At 50.1% G+C, this 22,547-nt stretch overlaps 8 protein-coding genes across 8 annotated transcripts; 4 read left to right on the top strand and 4 right to left on the bottom strand.

Moving 5' to 3' along the window:
* Window positions 1-71: 71 nt before the first annotated feature.
* CDV56_107577 (uncharacterized protein) lies at window positions 72-4,122 on the top strand (the record flags this gene model as incomplete). The annotated part of the gene is made up of 3 exons (XM_026761196.1): window positions 72-458; window positions 516-4,032; window positions 4,088-4,122. The coding sequence occupies 3 exons, from the start codon at window positions 72-74 to the stop codon at window positions 4,120-4,122; spliced, it is 3,939 nt and encodes a 1,312-aa protein (XP_026614097.1).
* Window positions 4,123-4,582: 460 nt separating this feature from the next.
* CDV56_107501 (NAD(+) diphosphatase) lies at window positions 4,583-5,943 on the bottom strand (the record flags this gene model as incomplete). The annotated part of the gene is made up of 2 exons (XM_026761120.1): window positions 4,583-5,277; window positions 5,340-5,943. The coding sequence occupies 2 exons, from the start codon at window positions 5,941-5,943 to the stop codon at window positions 4,583-4,585; spliced, it is 1,299 nt and encodes a 432-aa protein (XP_026614096.1).
* Window positions 5,944-6,675: 732 nt separating this feature from the next.
* Window positions 6,676-9,635, top strand: QNS1 (glutamine-dependent NAD(+) synthetase; the record flags this gene model as incomplete). Its single annotated transcript, XM_026760954.1, has 14 exons — window positions 6,676-6,704; window positions 6,777-6,895; window positions 6,950-7,100; window positions 7,147-7,205; window positions 7,284-7,473; window positions 7,529-7,554; window positions 7,610-7,701; window positions 7,757-7,921; window positions 7,974-8,386; window positions 8,459-8,735; window positions 8,791-8,855; window positions 8,936-8,978; window positions 9,044-9,461; window positions 9,526-9,635. 14 exons carry the CDS (start codon window positions 6,676-6,678, stop codon window positions 9,633-9,635), a joined length of 2,157 nt encoding a protein of 718 aa, XP_026614095.1.
* A 419-nt stretch (window positions 9,636-10,054) lies between these two features.
* Window positions 10,055-11,554, bottom strand: CDV56_107246 (uncharacterized protein; the record flags this gene model as incomplete). The annotated part of the gene is made up of 1 exon (XM_026760865.1): window positions 10,055-11,554. One exon carries the CDS (start codon window positions 11,552-11,554, stop codon window positions 10,055-10,057), a length of 1,500 nt encoding a protein of 499 aa, XP_026614094.1.
* Window positions 11,555-12,196: 642 nt separating this feature from the next.
* Window positions 12,197-13,802, bottom strand: CDV56_107133 (questin oxidase family protein; the record flags this gene model as incomplete). The annotated part of the gene is made up of 5 exons (XM_026760752.1): window positions 12,197-12,297; window positions 12,372-12,782; window positions 12,864-13,223; window positions 13,277-13,579; window positions 13,652-13,802. 5 exons carry the CDS (start codon window positions 13,800-13,802, stop codon window positions 12,197-12,199), a joined length of 1,326 nt encoding a protein of 441 aa, XP_026614093.1.
* Window positions 13,803-14,692: 890 nt separating this feature from the next.
* On the bottom strand, window positions 14,693-17,278 carry SSL2 (TFIIH/NER complex ATPase/helicase subunit SSL2; the record flags this gene model as incomplete). The annotated part of the gene is made up of 3 exons (XM_026760592.1): window positions 14,693-17,022; window positions 17,085-17,198; window positions 17,251-17,278. 3 exons carry the CDS (start codon window positions 17,276-17,278, stop codon window positions 14,693-14,695), a joined length of 2,472 nt encoding a protein of 823 aa, XP_026614092.1.
* Window positions 17,279-17,973: 695 nt separating this feature from the next.
* CDV56_106907 (uncharacterized protein) lies at window positions 17,974-18,447 on the top strand (the record flags this gene model as incomplete). The annotated part of the gene is made up of 1 exon (XM_026760526.1): window positions 17,974-18,447. The coding sequence occupies one exon, from the start codon at window positions 17,974-17,976 to the stop codon at window positions 18,445-18,447; it is 474 nt and encodes a 157-aa protein (XP_026614091.1).
* A 2,313-nt stretch (window positions 18,448-20,760) lies between these two features.
* CDV56_106689 (uncharacterized protein) lies at window positions 20,761-22,542 on the top strand (the record flags this gene model as incomplete). The annotated part of the gene is made up of 2 exons (XM_026760308.1): window positions 20,761-20,910; window positions 20,980-22,542. The coding sequence occupies 2 exons, from the start codon at window positions 20,761-20,763 to the stop codon at window positions 22,540-22,542; spliced, it is 1,713 nt and encodes a 570-aa protein (XP_026614090.1).
* Between the last annotated feature and the right edge of the window lie 5 nt (window positions 22,543-22,547).

Raw genomic sequence — 22,547 nt, 5'->3', positions numbered from 1 at the left:
TTCAACAGTAAGGAAGATGCAACATCGTTCGTTGATCAAGGCATGACCGATTCCGCTCCGCGGCCGCAACGATGAACTCCCACGAACAATCTCCGATTTCTGAACCCCTGCGTTCGACTGCCATATCTATTGCACAGATTTCTCCAGAAGCCGATCGGATCTTTGAACGCTCAATACACGCGATCGTTACCCTGGTATGGCCTTACTCGTCTTCGAAAAAATCTTTCAGCCTTTTGTTAGCTGAGCCCGACTTTCGCCTCCGACGAAACAATGGTCAAGTAAAAGTGGTCTTTTTTGGATGTGCTGCAGAAGCTGTAGCCAAGTCTCAGGTTGGAATTGGCGACCATGTTTATCTAGGCTTGGCTGGGTCAAAATTCGTGGCCAGTGAGGCAGCAGCTCAGACGCCTGGAAAGTGTGTGCCTTGGGATGTACACATTGATGATCGCGTGCTACTTGAGGTGCGTTGAGTGCGTAGCAAAGAGGGTACAGCAGTGGTAAACTGATCAAAGCTATAGATCTGGCGCTCGTCCCAGCACTTCTCGACCGTGAAACTTGACCCTTCTACAGTTCCAACACAAGAGACAGAAGATACGATTGCGCCGCCAGCTATACCCATAGCTAATGGACGTCTTGATCGCGGCGAGTCTACTTCGGTTCCTAGACTCGAAGCTTGGAGATCTCCTGCCTTCGTCGAGCGAACACGTACATCGTTTGGTGGTCTCGTGGATTCGGCCTATGATCCATTCGCAGAAGAAGATGGGTTTATTCCTGGAAAAGGCCGGAAACGACCTCGATTTAGTTTACGAGGCGCTGATTGGCGTGTCATTGACGAACCCGCAAGTCCTGGAGAGAAAGGGGTACCGGCAGATTGGGCGTGGATGTTTGAAGAAGATGGAACTCACGAGGTCGATATTGGTGGAGAAGACCATATAAACAGTGCTGCACTACCTCAAGAGATATCCACAGCGACCGCTACGGTGCCGAATGCTGCAGAAAGCGCCGATACCGTCGCAGACGTGGACCATGAATCACTTGATGTTGCTGTAACGAGCCCAGAACGATTGACCGAACAGTCAACCAGGGCAAGTCCTCAATTTGCTCAACCACTACGTGCGTCTGGGCTTGCCCAACACCTTGCCAGACGGAATTTTACAGGTTCCGATGTCCAATATCCAACAGACACGCCACGCCTGTATCCTATTCCTTCTCCCGGACTGCCGATTCCATCTCCACTAGTCACTACGTCGAGTAGTGTACATGACTACTTTCCACCTGTTTCCTCCAATATGCAAAAACCGTTAGATCAATCCGCTGCAGAGAGAGAGGAAGTGGAGATGACTGAAGAAGAAAACAACATCATATCTAAGGTCCAGCCTGACGTTTCCACGAGACAAGAGCTGGAAGCGCTTGTTACGACTTCTCAGCAGGCCACTGCAAGGGATCAATCCGTTTTAGCGTCTCAAGATGCTTTTATCGATTTGGAAGCAGGAGGTCAAAGGGGCATGGAGGACACTTCAGCAGCCAACGCGATGCTCTTTGAGGGTAGAGAAGCTGCGCGTCGCGAGGGAGAACTTGAGAAGCCAATATCCATCGTCCCAGCGGTCTCCTTGGGTCAGTCATCTGCGGAGAAGGGCGCCGAGGTCGCGAGTGGCGATATTAGGGAGGTCGTCGAGGAAGAATCAGAACAAAGTGACCTTGAACAAGAGCGCAGAGAAGTTCAGGACGAAGAAAATAATGAAAGCAGCGAAGATGAGTTGGAAGAACAGTCAGAAGAAGAGTTAGAAGAAGAGTCATTTGAAGAGGAGGAATCAGCTGAGGAAGAAGAAGATGAATTAGTCGAAGAGTATGGATATGAGGATGTTCAAAGACAACGAAATGAACGTCCAACCGAATCCTTCGGAGTCAATGACTTTTACCAAGATGATACTAGGCGTTATGGGGATTCCGAGGTTGAGGAGATTGCGGTTCTCACCAAAGGAGCGCTGGAAGACGACGATGGCTCCGACACCGAATCTAAAGCCTCTTCGGCTGCAGAACGACATGCCGCTGAAGAAGAGGTTCATAGCCATATTTTTGAAGACGAGAGCGGCGAAGACGAACACGAAGGCGATTATGAGGACGAAGAAACCTTCGATGAAGAGGACCTCGAGGGTGGAGATGAGCGGGAGGTATTGGATGAGGAGGAGGAAGAAGAAGAAGAAGAAGAATCGGAGCTTGAAGACGAGCAAGAGGCGTACGAGAATGACTATGACCGTGTGGAATCTGAATCCGGTTTAGATGCAGATACAGATTCCCCAGCCAGGCCGCAGAAAGTTGTTCATCCAGAGGTCATTGTCTTGGACAGCGACAGCGAAGACGAGCCTGCTGTCAGTGCTCCGATCCAAGCTCATACGGTATCGGCTGCAAATGCTGCTACGGCGAATGATGTAGAGTCGTCTGCAACATCAGCTGAAGAGGATGAGGTGTATGACAGAAGCTCTGTTGGTTCGGAAGCAGATGAATGGCCCGAAGTCGAAGATGAGCTGGCTGAGGATGACCAAACCGGGGATGACGAAGCGGAAGAAGAGTCTATGCCGGAGGAGATAGCTGCGCGCGATAATGGTGAAGATGAACTCATGGAGGATGCGCCTTCAGAGGAGGATTTTGTGGCAGAAGAGCGAATGGAAGTCCTGTCGGATGGCGAACAAAATTCAGTGCAAGGCGAAGTCCAACCAGAAACTGATATTGAAAAGATCTTTATTTCCCGCACACATAACGAGGTGCTACAGGCAACTTCGGGGGTACCACAAAACCCAGAGGGTCAGGACATCGCCGATCTTGGTGCCTCTGTCGCGCAATCCGCACAAGTACCTTATACCGATTCTAGATCTGGCCCGCGGCCTCAGGATTTGGCAATTGACCCCGAGTTGTATCGATTAGGTACTCGTGAGAATGAAACTCACAACCCGGAGGCCGATGCTCACGCTGAGCCAGGGCCGGAAGAGCCTGGCTTGGAGAATGAGGGTATCAGTGAGCCATTCAACGATGGCGCTGCTTCCCCACAACTAGTTGACGGTTTTGCAGAGCTTGCATCTCGTGTCCAGGCGTCTTCAACCCAAGCTCAACAGCTTGTCACTCCGGATGCTTCGCAATTGACCGCTCCTCATCATCTTCCTACCGCCATGTCAATCGGTGACTTTCTACCGACACCCGAACAGACGCAGGAGTTAGCCCAAGGTTTCAGTTCCCAATACGACGGTCATGCCGATGCTCTGGAACAAACGCCGTTGCACATATCCACCACATCCATAAAGACTGATATATCGTCAACAAACGAGTATAATGTGCGAATGACTTCGACTCTGGGCAGACAGCAACAGCAGACTCAGAGCGACGGAATATCTGTTCATGATGAAGAGTATGTGATGTCTTCCATTGGAGACGAAACCCCAAGTGAAGTTCATGATTGGGGTGTTTCAGCACAGCCATTGGAAAGAATGCCCTCGGTTGTGAATCGTCACCATCCCGGTTTGCGCAGCAAATATTCTTACTTCGCTCCTCTTGCTACGCTTATCGACCATTACAATTCGCTGACGGACACGATCTCTGTTGTGTCCGAGGTTTCCCCAACCAGTCGGGCCACTTCAGGAAAGAAAGACTTTACGTTGACACTCCAGCTTACCGACCCATCGATGGCAGGCACCATCATTCCTGCACAAATCTTTCGCCCTTATAAATCTGCACTTCCTTCCGTAGAAGAAGGCGACGCCATATTGCTTCGCAACTTCCAGGTCAAAAGCTTCAATCACTCTATGATGCTCGTCAGCGTCGACACTAGCGCATGGGCTGTGTTCCACAACTCCAGCAAAGAAGCGCAAATTGCCGGACCTCCAGTCGAATACGGCGATGAGGAAAACGCATACGCCACTGACCTACAACAATGGTACCATGAAGTTGGGATTGCCATGGTAGCGGATTACCAGCTTCAAGCTTCGGTACAGACGGCTAGCAGAGAGGCAACACCTGTCGGTAGTGTTGCGCACAGCGACGCAGGTAGCGTTGACTCGGCATCTCGAGAAGTACGCGGGGAATCATCTGTCTCTAACAGAGGCTCGAAACGAAGAAAATCCCACCGGAGGATAACAATCCACGAATTGAGGGATGGAAGAAGGTATGCCGAGGTCGGATCGCCGTCCGACAAAGAAAGTATACATGAACTCAGGGACGGGACTCTGTATGCAAATCTCTGATTCACCTTCTTGGTCTTGATAATCTTGTGATGTATTTGGTTCGTGGTCAGGCCCTCGATGTCGATCGGGTAGATTTCTTGGGTTTGATGGTTCATACATGATCGTACTGGAAGCTGGCTTCTTGGAGATGGCGATCGAATCACAGGCCCTCATAATAGCTGGAAAGCAAGGTATTATTATCAAACAATTTTGTTCACAAGTATGTGTGTCATTAAATTCCCTGGTCTATGGCTCTGTCCTCGTACATATGCTATGATCTATGGACGTATTAGAGTCTATACAAGGCACTGATATATACAGCATTGCTGAGAAGCCGTGAATACTTGTGGATCCGGGAAGAGACGCCAGATCCACTACATCTTTGAATCTTTCGAATAGATGAAGTCTCCCGTGATGGCTGCCTTTATGAGCTGGTGGGCAATGGCGGTAGGAGGAGGGAGTCTCAGACCACCCTTGTACTCGGGACCAGCCTTCTCTCCCAATGGACTTGTTCCGATCCTCAAGGCTTCCTCGACCTCCTCAATTTCGAACCACTTTGCATCCTCCAGCTCAGGGTCATGCAACAGACTAATCTTCTCATGCTCGGGATCGCTGACCTGAGCAATCGCTCCGATCATAAGATTGGCAGGGTACGGCCATGGTTGAGATGAATGAATCACGACACGCGAAAGCGTGACACCAGCTTCCTCCCACACTTCTCTCCGAACAGCGTCCTCGACCGATTCTGCGGGCTCAATAAAACCGGCCAGTGTTGAGTACCATTTCGGCGGGAAGCGCTTGGAGCGGCCGAGAAGAAGCCGCTTAGAGTCGGCCGAGAGGACAGCGACAATGATTGTCGGGTCAGTGCGGGGGAAGGAAAGATTCGACAACGTTGTGCGAGTGTTGCAGTCAGGTCGCGCCTTTCCTTCTTCTGCGAGAGCAGCATCCGTCGGCGGACAGGCACGTTTTGTCCCCGAATTCACGGAAAGCGTGGGGTGACCACAGGTGCCGCAGAACGTATTCCGGGTGTTCCAGTCAATCAGCGCACGGGCCTGCGCATATATGGCAGCTGGATGTCGCAAGTCAGATCAGTGAGTTTCTCAAAGTTGTCGCTGTCGGTGGTTCACATACCCTCGTCCGCCGAAAAAGTCATCACCACTCTCGACTGGTAGAAGCTGAGGCCTTGAGCCTCCATAGTGCTGATGATGTCCTTCGCGTGCGTTTGCTGCTCCTCCGAACCTTTCGGCGTCACATCCAAAGCGAAATAAGGAGCTCCAGTGTAGATCTTCCAAGCCAATCCACCCTGCTTCTTGGTTTCATCTAGTCCCAGGAAAATGAGCTGGGCATTTGTCTTTCGAGAGTCAAATTGCTTGATCATCTCCTCCTCAGATTTGTCGAAGGCGTCCTCGGGCACAAGCTTCCGTACTTCGTCATACTTTGCGTAATACAGTTCAGAAGGACTCTTGGTGAGAGGCGCAAGGTCTTTCAGCAGTACAAAGTGAGTAGAGGGATGCTTAAGGGCGGCCGAGAGGAAAGAATGCTCAGAGCGCAAGAATGAGAGCCGGTTTAGAGGCGAACCTGTAAGTGTCAGTTGAATATCGAACAGAAAGACATTTATGCCACAGAAGAGATCCTCACTAGAAAAGTAGTTCACCGTTTCTCTTCCAAAATGCCGCGACAGCATGGAGTCAGCCAGTATGTGGGCGGGTGTGGGGATCTGAGGAGAGTTGGTCATAGTGCTGTTGCTGGGATGTATTCCGCTCGTCTCTGCAATCCTCGATAAATATCAACAAGTCGCTATTCTGAATCTTGAGGATAATCAAGGAGGATAGAACTTCCGGATGAGATACAACTTACAGCCCGATATTATCACACTAGCACCACTCCTTCTGAGTTGTCCCTCATGAGAAGGGATGATTAATAATCATCTGGTTTTTTGGCCGAGGATGAGCACGGCGGGAACTCCGGCGGAAGATCTCGTAATTATTATTACCGTAAATCGGGGGGGTTTCGCCTTGGGAATCATGATCAATGGTAATACAGAAACAGCCGCGGGGCACAAAAGGAAACTAGTTAGGAAAGCTCCCCACACACGTGATCTGGTTCATGGTTACTGTCCGCGCAGTCTCCAATTCTTATCTGATACGCATTTGCTTTATGAGAAAGTGGACCTAGATAGAGTTGACTCAGGTCAGACACAGTATTGTCTTTGTGAAAGGTAACTGTTCTTCATTGATGGCCCAGAAAAGCTGCATTGGCTTGTTTTGATCATGATATCTTGCTGGCTCCTTTGCCAGGGCTCTGAGCAGGGAGTTCTATGCAAGCAATTATTGGCTGGCGAGGTCTCTTTATGCGTACTTCCGGGCTAACCTATAAGTATCCTACCTAGGCGTCTATTGGTGTCTCAATCTTTCTTGATACTAAAGCTAGTTCAACTGGTGACCGGAAAGTTGCAAGCTGAGTCACGATGGGGCATCTTGTCACCCTCGCAACATGGTATGTCGCTGTCTTTCAATCGATGACTTCTATTCTTGAAAAGGATTTATGCTAACTTGTGCTCATACAAAGCTCTCTCAACCAATGGGCTTTGGATTTTGAAGGAAATGCTGAACGTATCATTGAGAGTATTCGGCAAGCCAAAGCGGCCGGGGCTACTCTGCGTGTTGGTCCGGAGCTCGAGATCACCGGTATGGATTGAGCGCCGTCATGTCTTTCACCAAATGGTTGTTGACTATTTCCAGGATATGGTGTTCTCGACGGCTTTCTAGAAGGCGATACGTTTCTGCATTCGTGGGAAATGCTGGCTCGTATCATTGATCACCCTGACTGTCAAGACATTGTGGTTGATGTTGGCATGCCGGTTCGGCATCGGAACGTGCGATACAATTGCCGGTGAGTTGGGTCCTACTCTGTTGGAATCCTAAACTAACGAGCGTAGTGTGATCTTTTACAATCGAAAGATTATCCTCATTCGCCCGAAGATGTGGCTTGCCAATGGTATACAGTTCTTCTTCCTCATTGTTTCGCTCCTCACATAACCACGGCTTTTCACTAACGATGTTGCTGCGATATCAGACGGTAACTACCGAGAGCTTAGACATTTCACCCCATGGCAGCGCCCTCGCGAGATTGAAGATTACTACCTGGAGCAGATTGTGGGCAAAATCACCGGCCAATATAAGGTGCCTTTTGGTGACGCGGTCATCAGCACACGGGACACGTGCTTAGGGCTTGAAACCTGCGAAGAACTCTTTACTCCTAATGGGTATGTGCTGACCTATACAGCTGTTGACCAAGTTGACTGACTTTCTTAAATCAAGTCCTCATATTCCGTACGGCCTGGCTGGTAAATATTGATCGTATGTTATTGCTTAACAAGCATTTGCTCACAGAGCCTCCAGGTGTTGAGATTATTTCAAACTCGTCAGGAAGCCATCATGAGCTGAAGAAGCTTGACACTCGCGTGAATCTGATCACGCAGGCTACCAAGCTGGTAAATGTGTTGCTTGTTTACTTTCTAGTTGCGCGAACTAATACGTCCGACATAGAGCGGAGGCATCTATCTCTACGCCAATCAGCAAGGTTGCGATGGTGATAGACTCTACTACGATGGCTGTGCAATGATTGTTGTCAACGGGAATATTGTTGCCCAGGGTTCTCAATTCTCCCTGAATGATGTGGAGGTCATCACGGCTACTGTTGATATTGAAGAAGTCTGCCACCTAAAACTGTCTTACTCTTGTCTCTGTTACTGATGACAGGCAGGTTCGGACCTATCGCACTAGCTCTAGCCGCAACATGCAAGCTAGCAGGCAGCCTCCGTTCGTTCGGCTTGATCTCGACGTAAGGCTTTCCCGTTCGGACGATAATGCCGAGCCCGGCCTTGTCCCATCTGAGACGATATCAGCAAAGTACCACGCTCCAGAGGAAGAGATTGCCCTCGGCCCAGCTTGTTGGCTTTGGGATTATCTGCGAAGAAGCGGCGCTGCTGGTTTCTTCCTTCCCCTTAGCGGAGGTATTGACAGCTGTGCTACAGCTATTATTGTACACTCTATGTGCAGAGAAGTCGTCAAGGCAGTCTCGGAGGGAAACCAGCAAGTCATCAAAGATGTCCGTAGGCTGTGTGCAGAACCTGAGGGCTCGACCTGGCTTCCCAGCACAAGCCAGGAAGTATGCAAGTAAGTTTCGCTCCTTAGACATCGGCCTCTTGTGACTTGCTTTGAACATAAAGAAAATTAACATTGATCTAGCCGCATATTCCACACTAGCTACATGGGCACCCAGAATTCCAGTAAGGAAACAAGGGAGCGGGCCAAAGGGCTCTCTACCGAGATTGGGTCCTATCATCTCGACTTCAACTTCGACACTGTTGTGACTGCCATCTCGAACCTATTCACAGTGGTCACAAATTTCCAACCCCGGTTCAAAGTTCATGGCGGTAGTGGTGCAGAAAATGCGGCATTGCAGAATGTCCAGGCTCGTTTGAGAATGGTCCTGTCGTACCTGTTTGCTTCGCTGCTCCCAACTGTTCGCCAACGTCCAGGTGGAGGTGGACTTCTTGTGCTCGCATCTTCCAATGTAGACGGTAAGAGATACTAGTGATTTCGTGAGTAGAAAGTCCAAGTCCACTAACAGTCCTCTAGAATGGTACGTGCGAGCGGCAACGCATTAAACAGCCGGAGCAATATTTGCATTTTCCGTGGTTGGTACCGGCTAACATTTTCTAGTTTGCGTGGCTACCTGACCAAATACGATGCAAGCAGTGCCGACGTGAGTATAGCAAGCCCAGAGACCTTCTTGTTTGGTAACTTGAGCACTAAAAAATCGCGAAATAGTTGAATCCTATTGGGTCGATAAGCAAGGTCGACCTCAAAAAGTTCATCGCCTGGGCTCGCGATTCATTCGAACTTCCAATTCTGCAGGAATTTCTAACAGCAACTCCAACCGCCGAATTGGAGCCTATCACAGCTACTTACGTCCAGTCAGACGAGGCCGACATGGGCGTGACATACGCCGAACTAGGCACATTCGGCTACCTGCGCAAGGTCGCAAAATTGGGACCCTGGTCAATGTACGAGAAGCTGCTCCACGTCTGGGGAAACGAGTACAGCCCCCGCGAGATCTATGAGAAGACCCGTCACTTCTTCTACCACTACGCTATCAACCGGCACAAGATGACTGTCTTGACGCCCAGCTACCATGCAGAGCAATACTCCCCTGAAGATAACAGACACGATCTTCGGCAGTTCTTGTGTAAGTTGCTCTCCCAGACTGAGTGTTTGCCTGGCTAGGGTTAACGCTGACTCGTTTCCACTAGACCCGCCGTTTACATGGGCCTACAAGAAGATGGAAGAGAGTGTCAAGTACTGGGAATCCAGAGGGTGGACTGCCGGAAAGGCACAGAAGAAGAGTGTCAAGGCAGACTGAGTGCCACGCTTCCTACCTGCTTCCATAACCAGTCACACCTGTACAAAGATGGAGAATAAATGACTCGATTTGATTTGGCAGTCTGGATCCTATCGATATACCTAGATACTTTCATTTAATATCAGTGAGAAAATTTTGATTGTGATGCAGTGATCGGACGCCAATTTCATCCACTGTTCATATATCATCCCCGTATTGCAGCGCCAAACACCAGAGGATAGTAATTCAAGTATGATATGTTCAAATCTGAGAGCTTGTTGTTAAATCAAGAAATCTTAGAAATTCCAATGAGATGACAAAGGATTGACAAGAATAAAATAAGAAAAAATGCCAGCAAACGCTAAATCCAGATGCGAAACGATAAAAGACAAAAGAGATGAAAACGCCATGGGACGAGTAGTGGCATGATGCTTTTAATCTCAGTCTCTCCAAAACCAGCCGCTCTTCTTCTGCTGATTCTCAAGAGACTCCTGGCCAGCAACTGAATCTTGAGGATTTTGAGGCGGATTCATGACTTCAACGGATTCATTTGTTTCTTCCCGGCCATCTGCAAACCGCTTGGTCTTCACAGTCTTGGTCTGGATCGAACCATCGGAGAGGCGAACGCGCTCTGTCGTCGTCCGGGTGGAAATTACATAGGGCTGTTGCTCAGTAGCTGAGCTCGTTAGACCTGCCTCCGAAGCGGTCGATGCCCCTGAGGTCGATCGGGGCGCAGTCTCAGGAACGGTGCTCTTGTCTCCACCAGAAACGAGATCTATCCAAGAATCGGTATCTTTGCTCCAGCTGTCTTTCTCAAACGGCTCGATTTCATCCTTCAGCCTCCGTCTCTCCTCCAAGAGAGAGCGCAGAAGGGGACTTTCATAAACTCCTTTAAAGAAATCGCGCTCGCGAGCTTCAATATCTGAAAGGAATTGGTCGTACATATCCAGGTCGGTTTCGGGTGTGGGCTTTGTATCTTTCCAATTGGCTTCAGCCTGTGTTTGCTCTGTCTGACTCTCATCGGGTCGAGAGCGCTCCTTGTCTGTAGGCTCGATACTGTCGAGCGTGATCCCTGACCAACCCTGGCCATCTGTTCCTGAAACATACTTCCACCGGTTGCCAAGGCTGCCGCGTTGCACCAGGCCCTTCAGCCATTCGGTCCCGGATTCCTTCTTGGCCAGTGTTGTACTGGGCTCGCGGTCCAGCATCGGTTTTCCGTTCTCGAGTCGTAGAAGATCCTCAAAGGCCTCGCGCCACTGCGGCTCGGCCGGGTCGCGTGCAGAAGAAGGCTTCAATGATGACATGAGTGAAGAGAATACCCCTCGCTCTCTGTGTGCTCGGTAGGATGCCTGACGCTCCAAATGCAGTGGCGAGTACGGACTGAACATCAAGTATGCCAGGGGCCAAGTTGCGGAGTCGTCGTTCAGCATGTTAAAGAAGAATGGCTGATGGAAGGGATGAAAGAAGCGGGAGGAGAAGTGATCATCGAACCAGAATCGATCAAAGAAAGAGTCGAAGAAGGAATCAAAATCGAAGAGTTCGGAGGGTCTGTCGAATCGGCCATGGTGATGTGAACGCCAAGGATCGTCAGACCTCGGCCGCCGAGAGCTCGCGGGTGGCTTGTCCTCCTGATCTATGTTGTCTGTGTTTCCAGAGGCGCCAGTTCCGGAGCTCGAGGGAAAGTCCCCTTCCCTGCCTCCGCCAGTCTGTCGCTGGCGGTAGTTGGACTCTCTATAATTGTTTTCTTCGGTAAAGATAGCCCAGTGATTTGAATGAGGAGGGGAGACCGAAGACGGAAGGCCCATTACAGACTGCAGCATGGACGAGATCTGTTCATCAGCATAACGCCGGAACGCAACGAACGGGTTGTGGTCGTGGAAGCTTTCGGTGGATGAAGGAGGGTTGTTTTTCCTGTTGATGTCTTCTTCCTCGCCTGCCATAATGCTGAAGAATGGATGTTCCGCGCACGTAGTTCAAACTGTCGTCGAACGTGTAGGGATGCGAAAATGCCGACTCATCAAAGTCAGGATACCTTCTGGGTCGTCTGAAGCTGTTGGGGATCGCCCCACTTGTACTCGAGTCGTAATCACCACGTGATGTCACTGCAAACACGGCAAACTTTCTGGTTCTTTCTGCATCTTTCGACCGAGCCCACAATATGAGATGATGGAAATACTTGACTATCTCGAGAAGTAGACTAACTACCTACGATCTCATCCAACATGACATAAAATCTCGAGGCTGGTAAGAGCATAATCCGAGGTTTAACTTCGGTTGGCTTGTTGGGAATCGGATTATTCGGATTAAGACATTTATTATTGCAGCTTTACTAGGCAGACCCACCCGCCTTGATTTAGAGCTAAATACTAGACTAACAAATCGCTCAAACCATACTTCAACGTCCGAGGTGGAGTACTCGAAATCAAACAAATTGTCTCGAATTGAGTCGCTGTTGTGACATGGAATGACAGTTGAATTGCATGACCGTAGCCTCCTCAAGTCGGCAAGCCCTCTGTCAGTTGTGGTGCCGGCCTAATGGATTGATTGATCATTGGAACACTCAGTTTCCATGGGCTGCCGTCTCATAGGTGAGGTCGATCATGGAAATCCTTCCATGCCTCTTCGAACCCTGTCGAGCGAACCCACATTGTTTCCACCTGATCGGCTTTGGTTGAACCGATAGCTATGAAAATGGTCAATCAGCAATGCTCTGGAACATAGTCTCAAGGGTACAGCTAATCCAGGTGTCTCGCTCACCCATGTTTGCAATCTTGAGCCACATATCACCGGTGATCAGAAGCCCTAGCTCCTCTGCTCGAGCCTCAAATGGACGACAGGCTTTCTCCCCATTTGCCAGAGCTCTTACCAGCTTGGACAAATGACCGTCGTCGCGCGGGTTCACACTGCTCACATGGAAGATTGTCTCCCAGTCGTTCGGAGTTTCGTATGTAGTCACTTCGTCCAGTAGCAGCTCGGGAGCTCCTCGGGATACGTAGAACGCCAGATCTACGCGGCCTTTCCACTCAAGCAGACGAAGCTTGGTGCGCGTATCCAGATATGGAAGAGTGATGATCTTGGAAAAGAATATCGATGAAGTCACGCAGTGCATAAGGAAGAAATCAAGCTTGATCTGCTTTGGCGGATGCTGAGCGGCACCTGTAAAGTAAGCTGCAGAGGTAGTTAACCATCGTTGATCTGGAAGCTCGTCGTAATAGCTGGTATGAGCTCTCGGAAGGCAGCGATGCTTACCGACGACATTGAGAACTTCAGCAAGTTTTTCCTCCATTTGCTCGGCGGAGACGGAGAATTGTGCTGCGTACTTAATCATCTCATCTGGCGCCCGCTTCAAAACACCGTCTCTGATCTTGTTCCCATCTTCCCATTTGACGGATTCGGCCAGTTTTCTATCAGCGCGCGTTTCGTTCAAGATTTGCAGCATCGTTTTCTTCCCCGGCTTGCCGATCCCTCCTGCGGCCTTCTCTACCGGCAGGAGGTATGACAGACCGATCCAATCCTCATGGACTGCGGTCTGTGCGAGACCCTCAGCGATAATTGCGGGCTGGTCGAACTCAAGCCCGAACCCAAGGTGAATCAGCGGATGAAGGAGTCCTAACATCTCTGTCAATTCAAAGAATAACTTGAACAATTGCATGTCCACTCACCACCAAACAGCCGCGAAAGCATACTCTCGGCACACTCACTCCCTGAAAACAGATACTCGTTAAGCACATCCGCCGCACCTCTCCTCTCGATCTCCTGCTGAAAGAAAGCCAAGTAATTGGGATAATTCTCTTCTTTGCCGAGGTACTGCTGGAACCGGGTCTTGTCATGCAACGACTCAACAACACTCAGGGTGGTCGGCATGACAGGCCTCTGGTACGTCTTATCCCGATCATAAGCAGCCCTGATCTCATCCGGCGTCGCACCAAGCGCATAGATCGTCAGAATATGGTGAACAATATGATCTGCGCAGAAGTAAAGGCAATGTTAGACTTTAGTTGCCTTGGAGTTGTCGGAAACCCAACCCGCAGACTTACTATGGAATCCCCTCTCGTTGAAGAACGCATGGTGCTTCTCCAGATCTTCCTGCAGCACCTCACTCGCTGCGCGCGCCGAGTCCTCGCTCAGTGCCACGCTGAAAATGCCCGAGTCGGCCGTCGACAACTGAATCTTCTTTGCCGTCGCCATCGTTGAGCTCTTGCGACCGACAATCAAGCCAGGTATGTTCGTTGAAGGACAAGAGTACCGCGCAAGACAAGACCTCGGATATATACGCTTAGACGCAGCAGCCGAAAGGCTCACTCGTGTAACAGATAGCAAGGAAACCAGTTTTCCACGCCCTGCAACAGAAGCTGGCACTCTACTGAAGCCCGGACACACTGGACCTAATATATTCTTTCTCTCAAGCACTGACGAACGAAATGTGACAGATTGACGACATAGATCAACGCATCTAGACCCCGTTCGTGGTCGATGCATGAATAAACCAGCATATGACCCTGTAGATCATTAAGCTGTATTCATCGTCCGGGGACGAATGGAAATGCATTCATTAGTTGAAGTTGGTTATTTGACTCTCCAGGAGCCATGACCCATGACATTCTCCTCTCGTAAACGAGCGGAGGACTCGGCCTCTCGGTGCTTGGTTGGCCGAGACGACGTCATTTGAGGTTATCGATATGTCAGCATCACATTCTTGCCGATTCTAACCTGTTGAACACTGAGCAGGGCTAGGTGCTCAGCAGGAAATATCTAGGATTATTGTTGTAGGGTCTAGTTGAAAGGGCGGGGTACTGCTCGTATTCATGCAGTAGCGCATGATGGTCGAGGAATTAGCAAGCATGCGCTTCTAGATCTACGAAAAGATCTAGTCTCCATCATGCTGCTTACAATTTCTATCCATGATGAGGCGCCAGGGTTACATGATGGAAGTGTTCAATATTCAGCTAGAATAGACGATCAGCTCATTCGCTAGCTTCATGTTACCATGACATGTATTCGAAAAGATCTAGGTTACTCTGATTCAGAACGACACGGAAGGATGCAGTCTCTTTTGAACTTGCTCCTCGATGATACAATCACCGCATGATATCTTGAAGCTCCTTCTTCCGCTTCAGTCGCTCGCGTTCCAATTTTCTGAACAGTGGGTGGTGGCCTGCTTTGTCCTTCAGTTGCTTGTTCCTACTCCTGTTGTACTCAATATAGGCCATGTCCTCGCCACCAGCCAGTCCACTAAGAGTCGCTGCGCTCCTCCTAACACCACCCTTGGCTCTACCCTTCGGTCCGCCGGAGCGCTCCGAGAAGAGATCGTCCGTGACATTCTCCACCTCGGCAGACGTCTCATTCTGCAGCATGACTTCCTGCAAAAGTTCACGGCGCTCAGCAGGGGTGGCATATGCGAGCCCTTCCAGATTCTCGATTCCTTGGAGATGGGTGATGACTTTGAACGCGTAACCTTGGTCAACGAGGAAAGCTTGCCGTTTCGAGGAATAGAACATTTCATCGGTGTCCTTGGACACGAGTGAATAGAAGAAAGCATTGAAGCCTTCGTCATTTCGGCGCTTAGCTCGCAGGATTCGACCAAGTCTTTGAGCTTCTTGACGCCGGGAACCGTAATGCGAGGAAATCTGAATTAGACAGGTGGCTTCCGGCAGATCTAGCGATGTGTCTCCAATCTTGGAAAGGAAAATTGTGTTAACTTGCTCATTGTGTTGGAAATTTTCCAAAATCCGCATTCGTTCATTCTGTGGAGTTCCACCATAGATATAGGCTTTGTTCAGTTTGAGCGCATACCGTTCGAGGGCGTACACGTTGTCAGAGAACACAATGACCTTGTCACCTCGTTTCTCGTGGTAGTCAATAAGGAACTGACAGGCCTGGAATTTTCGGGGATTCATGATGTAGAGTAAAGCGGCCTTTCGCGACTTTTCTCTCATGTATTCCGAGTAGAATTCGGTGGTCATTGGACACCACACCTCGGCGCACTGGACCTTGGCGATATGACCTTGCTCAGCAAGTTCCATCCAATTAGCTTCATACAATTTGGGACCAATGAGGAAATTCAAATCCTTGATCTTGTCGTCCTCACGCAGCAGAGTCGCGGTCAAACCCAGCTTGCTTTGCGTCGCAATGGCCGAAGTGACCTTTCGGAACATGGATGCGGGCACGACGTGCACCTCGTCGAGAATCATAAGACCCCATTCGCGGGATTGGATCCAATCCATCATCTTCTGGGCATCGTGGGAACGAGCTCTTGTTTGAGACACCATCGAATACGTCGAGACAATGATACCGGTGGATCGACGAAACTTCTCTTTGTTGTCGGAGGTGAAAACTGCAATGTCGCCCGGGTCGATATTTGACCAGCGCAAGAACTCATTCCTCCACTGGACAACCGACATGGAGCTCGTGCAGAGGACAATCGTCCCCTTTTTGATCGTGCAGGCAGCCGTGATACCGACCAAGGTCTTTCCCGCACCACAAGGTAGAACGATAATGCCACTCTTTGCACGCCCGTTACCGAACATCTTACTCAAGCTCTTCTCCTGGTAGCTCCGAATCCGGGCATTGGGCTTCAGATCAATATCCAAAGTCGGGTTGATTTCGTCATTTCGAAAATCATACTCCTCAAGGGCGGGACAACCCATGGCCTGGCAACGCGCTTTGACCGACTCCACAGCTTCGTTCGGAATCTCAAAGCTATGCACTTGGGCCTGTTCATCGTCGTCGTCGTCATCACGGATAGCGAGAAGGATATCATCCTCTTTGCGATCTTGGCCCGGCACGCCGTTCGCTGGCTTTTCCTCCGAAGTCTGTTTTACGCCCGCAGCATCCTTGGTTCCCGGAATTACAAGCCCACCCATCTTTGGAGCCGCTTGCTGGATGATTCCTTCCGAACCATTCACTCTCTGTTGCCCAATGACCTCATCTTGCAGGAGCATCTGAAGCATCGCAGGGTCCGTACTTTCCACAAAGAAGCGGTTGTGTTTCAAAACGACCTTGATCTTTCCATAGGACTTGGTGAAGTCAATGATGAACGACTTGATGGTTTCGGGGAGTGGCGTCTTGGACAACCGATCAAGGAAGTTGATGATGTCAGCGGGCTGCAGGCCAACGGACACGGCCGCATACAAACTATTTCCAGTCAAACGGTATTCGTGCAAGTGCGTCGGGCGAGAAAGAGGTTCGGCGATCGTGGTCAGAAAGTCTTGTGCCTGGGGCGCCAGTGGGGAGAAACTCTCCAGGGTGATGGTGCCTTTCAGCGGATCAATCCACAAAGGACGGTTCGCATGGTCCGGTTTCAGGGCGAGCGAGGAGAAGTCTTTGTAACCAAAGTTCGGATCTTGTTTCGTAACAGACGGGTTTTTCTTGTTGCTGAAAGACTCGAGGGAGAATTTGTCCACGACATCTATATAATGAGACTGTCAGCAGCAGTCTGGCATGGCGTGTTACAGATATAAGATGCGCTACCTTTCAGATTGTCTTCCTTCTCATCCACATAGTCCGAGTATTCATCGCTGCTGCCGACATCCTGAATGTCCGGCACAGGAGTCGCCCTTTTCGAAGCCCTGCTTGACCGACCGCCTAGCTGATGGTCAGCCTTCCATCCAGACATATTTCGTCATTGAAGCCATACTGTCAGTAGCTTTGCGTTTAGGAGGCATGACGTTTGAAAGTATTGTTCTACCCCAGGAAGTGATATATATCGTCTATATTACAAAATGTGGAAATCTTCAGTGAACGAGTGCAGATGCTCGATGAGGCTACCAGCGCCTCAAGTAACTGTTCGGGAGATGGTTCATTCCTCGAAAAGCTGCAAGTCGCCAGACACTTGAGCCGCTAATTCGAGTAGAGAGGAGTCGAGCGGGGCGATCCGAAATGGGCAGCGAAGGTGATGATGAGGGTGAAATGAGGATAAAGGTTGAGAGGTATTAATATTAGAAATCAAACCGATAAGAAAGCATGACGCCTTTCTTCTTTGACAGCCTCAGGCATTCGCCGGCCAGGCGGGGTGGCGGAGGACCAAGCTCTACTGCGATTGGTTGGCAGAGGAAGCGGCCTTCGGCCGGTTGACGTAGTGAAGATCTCCGAGCTACTCCGTACTTCGATTTCACTTCATCTGCACTGCTACTTTAGATTTTTCGCATATTGAACTCGTTCGAATCACATTTTGAAAATGAATACGGTACGTACTGCTCTAGAAATAATTATTATGGGTAAGAGCATGAAGCATTGATTTTGTCGGGGCTCTCCCTTGATATAGATTCGATCAACCTGGTGAGCGGATACTATCTGCACAGTTCCATTCAGCAATTGGAGAGAGAAGGAGACGCCTTGCTAACTTCAAATCATCATTGGCATGTTAACAGGGTCGGCTGGGGAGCTCTTTGCGTCGGTAAGTTTCTCATCTAACTTTGGCCTCGCTAGTCAACAATTGCATGTTATTCGAGGAGTAGCAGCAACTGACAAGCCTGCAGCTGGCGGCGGAGCCTACTACTTTGCCAAAAAGTCCATCAATGCCGACCGAGCATCCAGATATGAAGCAGAATTGAAGAAGAAGGCGCACCTTGCCGCAATGGAAGCAGAACACCGACGCCAATCTTCTATCAACGAACCGATCACGGCCCCGTCAGAAAACCCCAGCTTGAAACGGGCGGACATGGCTCGCTTCCAGAGCGCAGCGGATGATGTCGCTTCGCCTAGTGCAGAGGCAGGACATGATCCTGCGCCGACTCGTCACGAGCCTGAGACAGATGCCGAGCGGGTACTCGAGAAGGGGAAATATGAGGCTACTCAGCCCTTTCGACCTCCGAGGGGCAACCGACTCGGTTAAAGCGATGTTCTCGTTTTGTCAACCGAGGGCACATCAAAGGAAGGTGTATGAGAAAGTCATCTAAACTGTTGTAAATAATACACCCCCCTTGTGAAAAGCTATGTACCATATTTTCTATGTTTTTCCTGCACGCTCTTCACCTCACACATCATCCCTACCACCAAAAGAACTTTGATACTGAAAAGTGAATGGGAGTATAGGCGTCATGTCATCATCCAGATGCATTTGTGACAGTGAATGTAATCGGTCACCATAACATTACCACGGCCTTCTACTGGCAAATACCTGAATCGCGGATTAATGCCCTTTGTTTGAGATGTATATTGTGTCGTATTTCAGACTTAACTAGTCACTGAAAACATACGCATATTCATTAATCCCACTGAAACCCCCATAGAAGCAATATTAGAACACCAGTAACGCCCAGAAACCCCATGCATGGCCCGCCCCGTTAAGAGTCCCATTGATCGTTTCATATATTTGCGTCAAAGCCGCCAGCAACCCGCTGTCAGCGCCCTCGAGGAGCAAGCCGGAGGATGTAACAACGATTTCCCAATTGATGGGCAAGTACCTCTGTCGAAAGGTGCCGAAAACCGATGGTTTGTGTACTTCAACGAGCATGGAAGCAAAGAGGTGGATGCGGTCTGAAACAACATCAGTAGGTGATTAGGGAATTAGCGAGTTCAGAGTGCAGGGAAAAGGTCACTTGTTCGAATAAGCCTTGTCCTTTTCGCGGAAGCTCTCCAGTGCCGGAGGTACAAAAGGGAGAAGCACTGCAGAGACAAGACAGGAACTGGCGATGAATCTGGAAGTGCGAGTATCTGGCGGCGGACGGCGGACAGAGAAATGGCGGATTGCTGGACGGATGGGAATTGAAATGGACATTTTGACAGTGAGCTTAAAATATAAAGGTTGTTTGCACTGGGTAGCTCTCTTGTGTCGGTAGAGTTTCGTTATATTTTCTTTCAGGCGTGTTTTGTTTTGTCGGAAATATGTCTGCTGGTGGAGGTGTATACTGAGGGATTCTACAGTAGTATCGAGAGAGCTCTACTCGATGTTGAGTCGGTAGCCCGAGGAAAAGCAAAATGATGCTCAATTTTGATCTTGAAGGGACAGCCGAGATTATATGAACATCATATCATTTTTTTTTTTCTACATGCCTAAATATAAATCACTCTCAGGGTACTTACACCATACAATATCCAACCTCAGCTGCAACCCTGATGGAGGGAGACTGCGGGGATCCATCAACAATGACCCACTCTGAGTGATGATGACAGGGAAGGAAGAGTGGCGTGAACATGAAAAGGAGAGGATAAAGACTCTCGCGAGCGGAAAATTGATGATTGTGAATGGATACGGAGCTGATCCACGGAGTTCAGAGTCAGATCGTCACATCCGAGGGCAGATGGATCGGAAGGCGGGGGCCGAGTGGTCACACTCTTTCAATTTCATAAGTACCTTTTGAGCTTCTTGGAGAGAGAGAGATGACTTTGGACTCTCTACTAGACTACCTTGGTGACAACAACAACAACACCCAAAGGTAGCTGCTTTTCCGGAGCCTGACACCTTACTACAGTGGCCCTGGCCAAGTACACGTAAGTAGGTACATGTACATCCTCACGCCATCGACATTCGACAGGCTGATGATCGTGACATCCGGCCGAACGAATCACTGCGGGGCCGATGAAAAGCGTACAGTGGTCCGTAATACGTTCCAAGGTAGATATGTTGTCCTTCTCCTGAAACTTAGGACCATGGAGTCCATGGAGTCTATGGACCTTCGGACGTTGAAGCAATTATCTCGGCGAGTCATGGTTAGGGCTGATGGCAGGATTTCCTTTTCCGAAGCCAGCCAGCATATGCTGACAGTGTCCATATGCGCCATTATTATTGCTGATGAAATTATTGAGCCTGACACACCAGTGAAAATCATATCATGGGAAGAAGCTTGTCTCTGTTGAACCGTGTCTGGTAACTTTAAGTGCCTGAGGCATAAATACTTATACTCCAGCATCCGAGGTGATCATGCCACTCTCTCCAACTTGCACCCATCATCCGGGTATTCTGTTCCTTGTAATTAATGGGAGTGGATCTTGAACAATCTACCCATGGTTCTCATTTTCTACTCCCTGAGCCATTAAGACAATATGATGGCCTGAAAGGCCTTCACCGTAGACAGACTGAAGACTACGAGCAATGTAAAGGCAGGTCACGTGCAACAGAAGATCCCGCAATCGAACCCGAAAATGTCGCTGCGATCATATTTATCTAGCTGTCAACTCTCCTCTGCCTCTCATACTTGCCGCAGCAATGGCCTCTCATCAAGTTGCCATTGCAAAGGCATCCTTCTCAGCTGCGCTTTTACGCCCCGATCCCACTTCTGTCCCGCGCGACGAAATCACAGCGTTCCACACTCTGCTTGACACGGCGCTGTCGCATTGCTCCGTAGCGAACATCCAGGTTTGACTTGTCAAGTCCTGCCCGTCGGTGTTACTGGAATACTAAACTTTTACTCCCGACGTGTATTAGAAATGCAAGACATGGCTTCTTGATTATGTCGTCTCGTCATCTAACCGCGTGGGCGTCTGGGCCAAATACCTGGTTGTTTTGTCCAGTTCGTTTACCAGCGGGGAAAGTGGACAATCATCCAAGCCGGCAGAGTCTCGTCCTGGCACCTCGTCAAAAAGAAAGAGGCTGCATATTCTGTATCTGCTCAACGATCTTTTCCATCATACCAAGTACCATACGGACACCCCTGCGGCATTCTCCACCCTGAGTGGTTCACTACAACCACACATCGTGGAACTACTGGGTTACGCTGCATCCTACGATCGAACCAAGAACCCCAAACATCACAGGCGCTTAGACGATCTGCTGGATATATGGGATAAAAATGGGTACTACGGTGCCGACTATGTCAACAAGCTGCGCGAGGTTGTCAAGAACTCGGCCGTGTCTGGGCCAGTCAAGTCATCAATCGATGTCGAGCAAAACAACACGGATATGATGAACCGATCCCTGGAGAAAGATATCCCGTTCGTGATGCCGTCGACCCACGGAGATTCTTCCACTCCCTACTATGACCTTCCAGCCGGCAACCTTGTCCCGCACATCATTCCCGATTCGACGGTTCCCCTACGCCCAGATACCGTCAAGCCTCTGCAGTTCCTGGCTGGACCAGCGGATGAGAAACTGGTGACGGCGCTCAAGGCATTCCTCAAGGATGTCGATCGGATGTACAACTCGGGACAAACAGAGCAGAAAGAGAACGAAGTAGTGGACATTGACGAAATGGGCCAGACAATTATCCGAGATAGTTCCACGGGAGACATTCTGGGTGACGACACGTACTACGGATGGTCGCGTGCCTTTTGCCAGCAGATGAAAGAACGACGAGCCAAGGGCAGCTCAAGAAACCGCTGTCGGAGTGGCAGCCGCAGCCCGCCAAGGAGACGCCGCTACAGTGGCAGTTCAGAGAGCGACGACAGCCGATGGAGAAGCTCAAGCTCCCGTAGCCGATCGGCTCCGCGCAGACATGAAGGCCATGACCGGCGTTATGACTCTCGGTCTCGTTCTCCACGAAGATCAGGGTCCCGAGAGAGGTCCTACTCTCCACGCGCACCGTCCCCTCCTCGATATCCACCGCCTGAACATCAGAGCCCTCAATACGGCAGCGCAGGGCCTCAAGGATTTCACCCTTCTCATCCACCACCTCCACCGCCGATGTATTATCCCGCGGGCGGGAACGTGCCACCCGTTCCACCTGCGTTTCCCCCACGGATGGCACCAGGCGCTCCCCCACCTCGCCCACCGAATTATCAAGGCCAGTGGCCTCTACCCCCACCCCCACCATTACCGACGATGCAATTTCCTCCTCAGGGCGCGGGAATGAACCCGTCTGCATTTCGGCCGCCTTTTACCGCACAAGGGCAGTTCCCGCCGTGGAACGTGGGCTCGGCACAGCAGATGCCCCCGGGGTCAAATCACTTCCCCCCGCCTCATCCCGGGGGACAGGGACGGGGCACGTCGGGTCAGTGGAACCAGTATGGTGGTGGATACCCCCCGTCTGGCCGGGGCTGGAGGCAGAACTAGGCGGG

The sequence above is a fragment of the Aspergillus thermomutatus genome (genome assembly GCF_002237265.1).
Source record: "Aspergillus thermomutatus strain HMR AF 39 chromosome Unknown NODE_105, whole genome shotgun sequence".
In the NCBI taxonomy this organism is placed as follows: domain Eukaryota; kingdom Fungi; phylum Ascomycota; class Eurotiomycetes; order Eurotiales; family Aspergillaceae; genus Aspergillus; species Aspergillus thermomutatus.
Note: the sequence above shows the minus strand (reverse complement) of the source record. Positions and strands in the feature narration are given on the sequence as shown.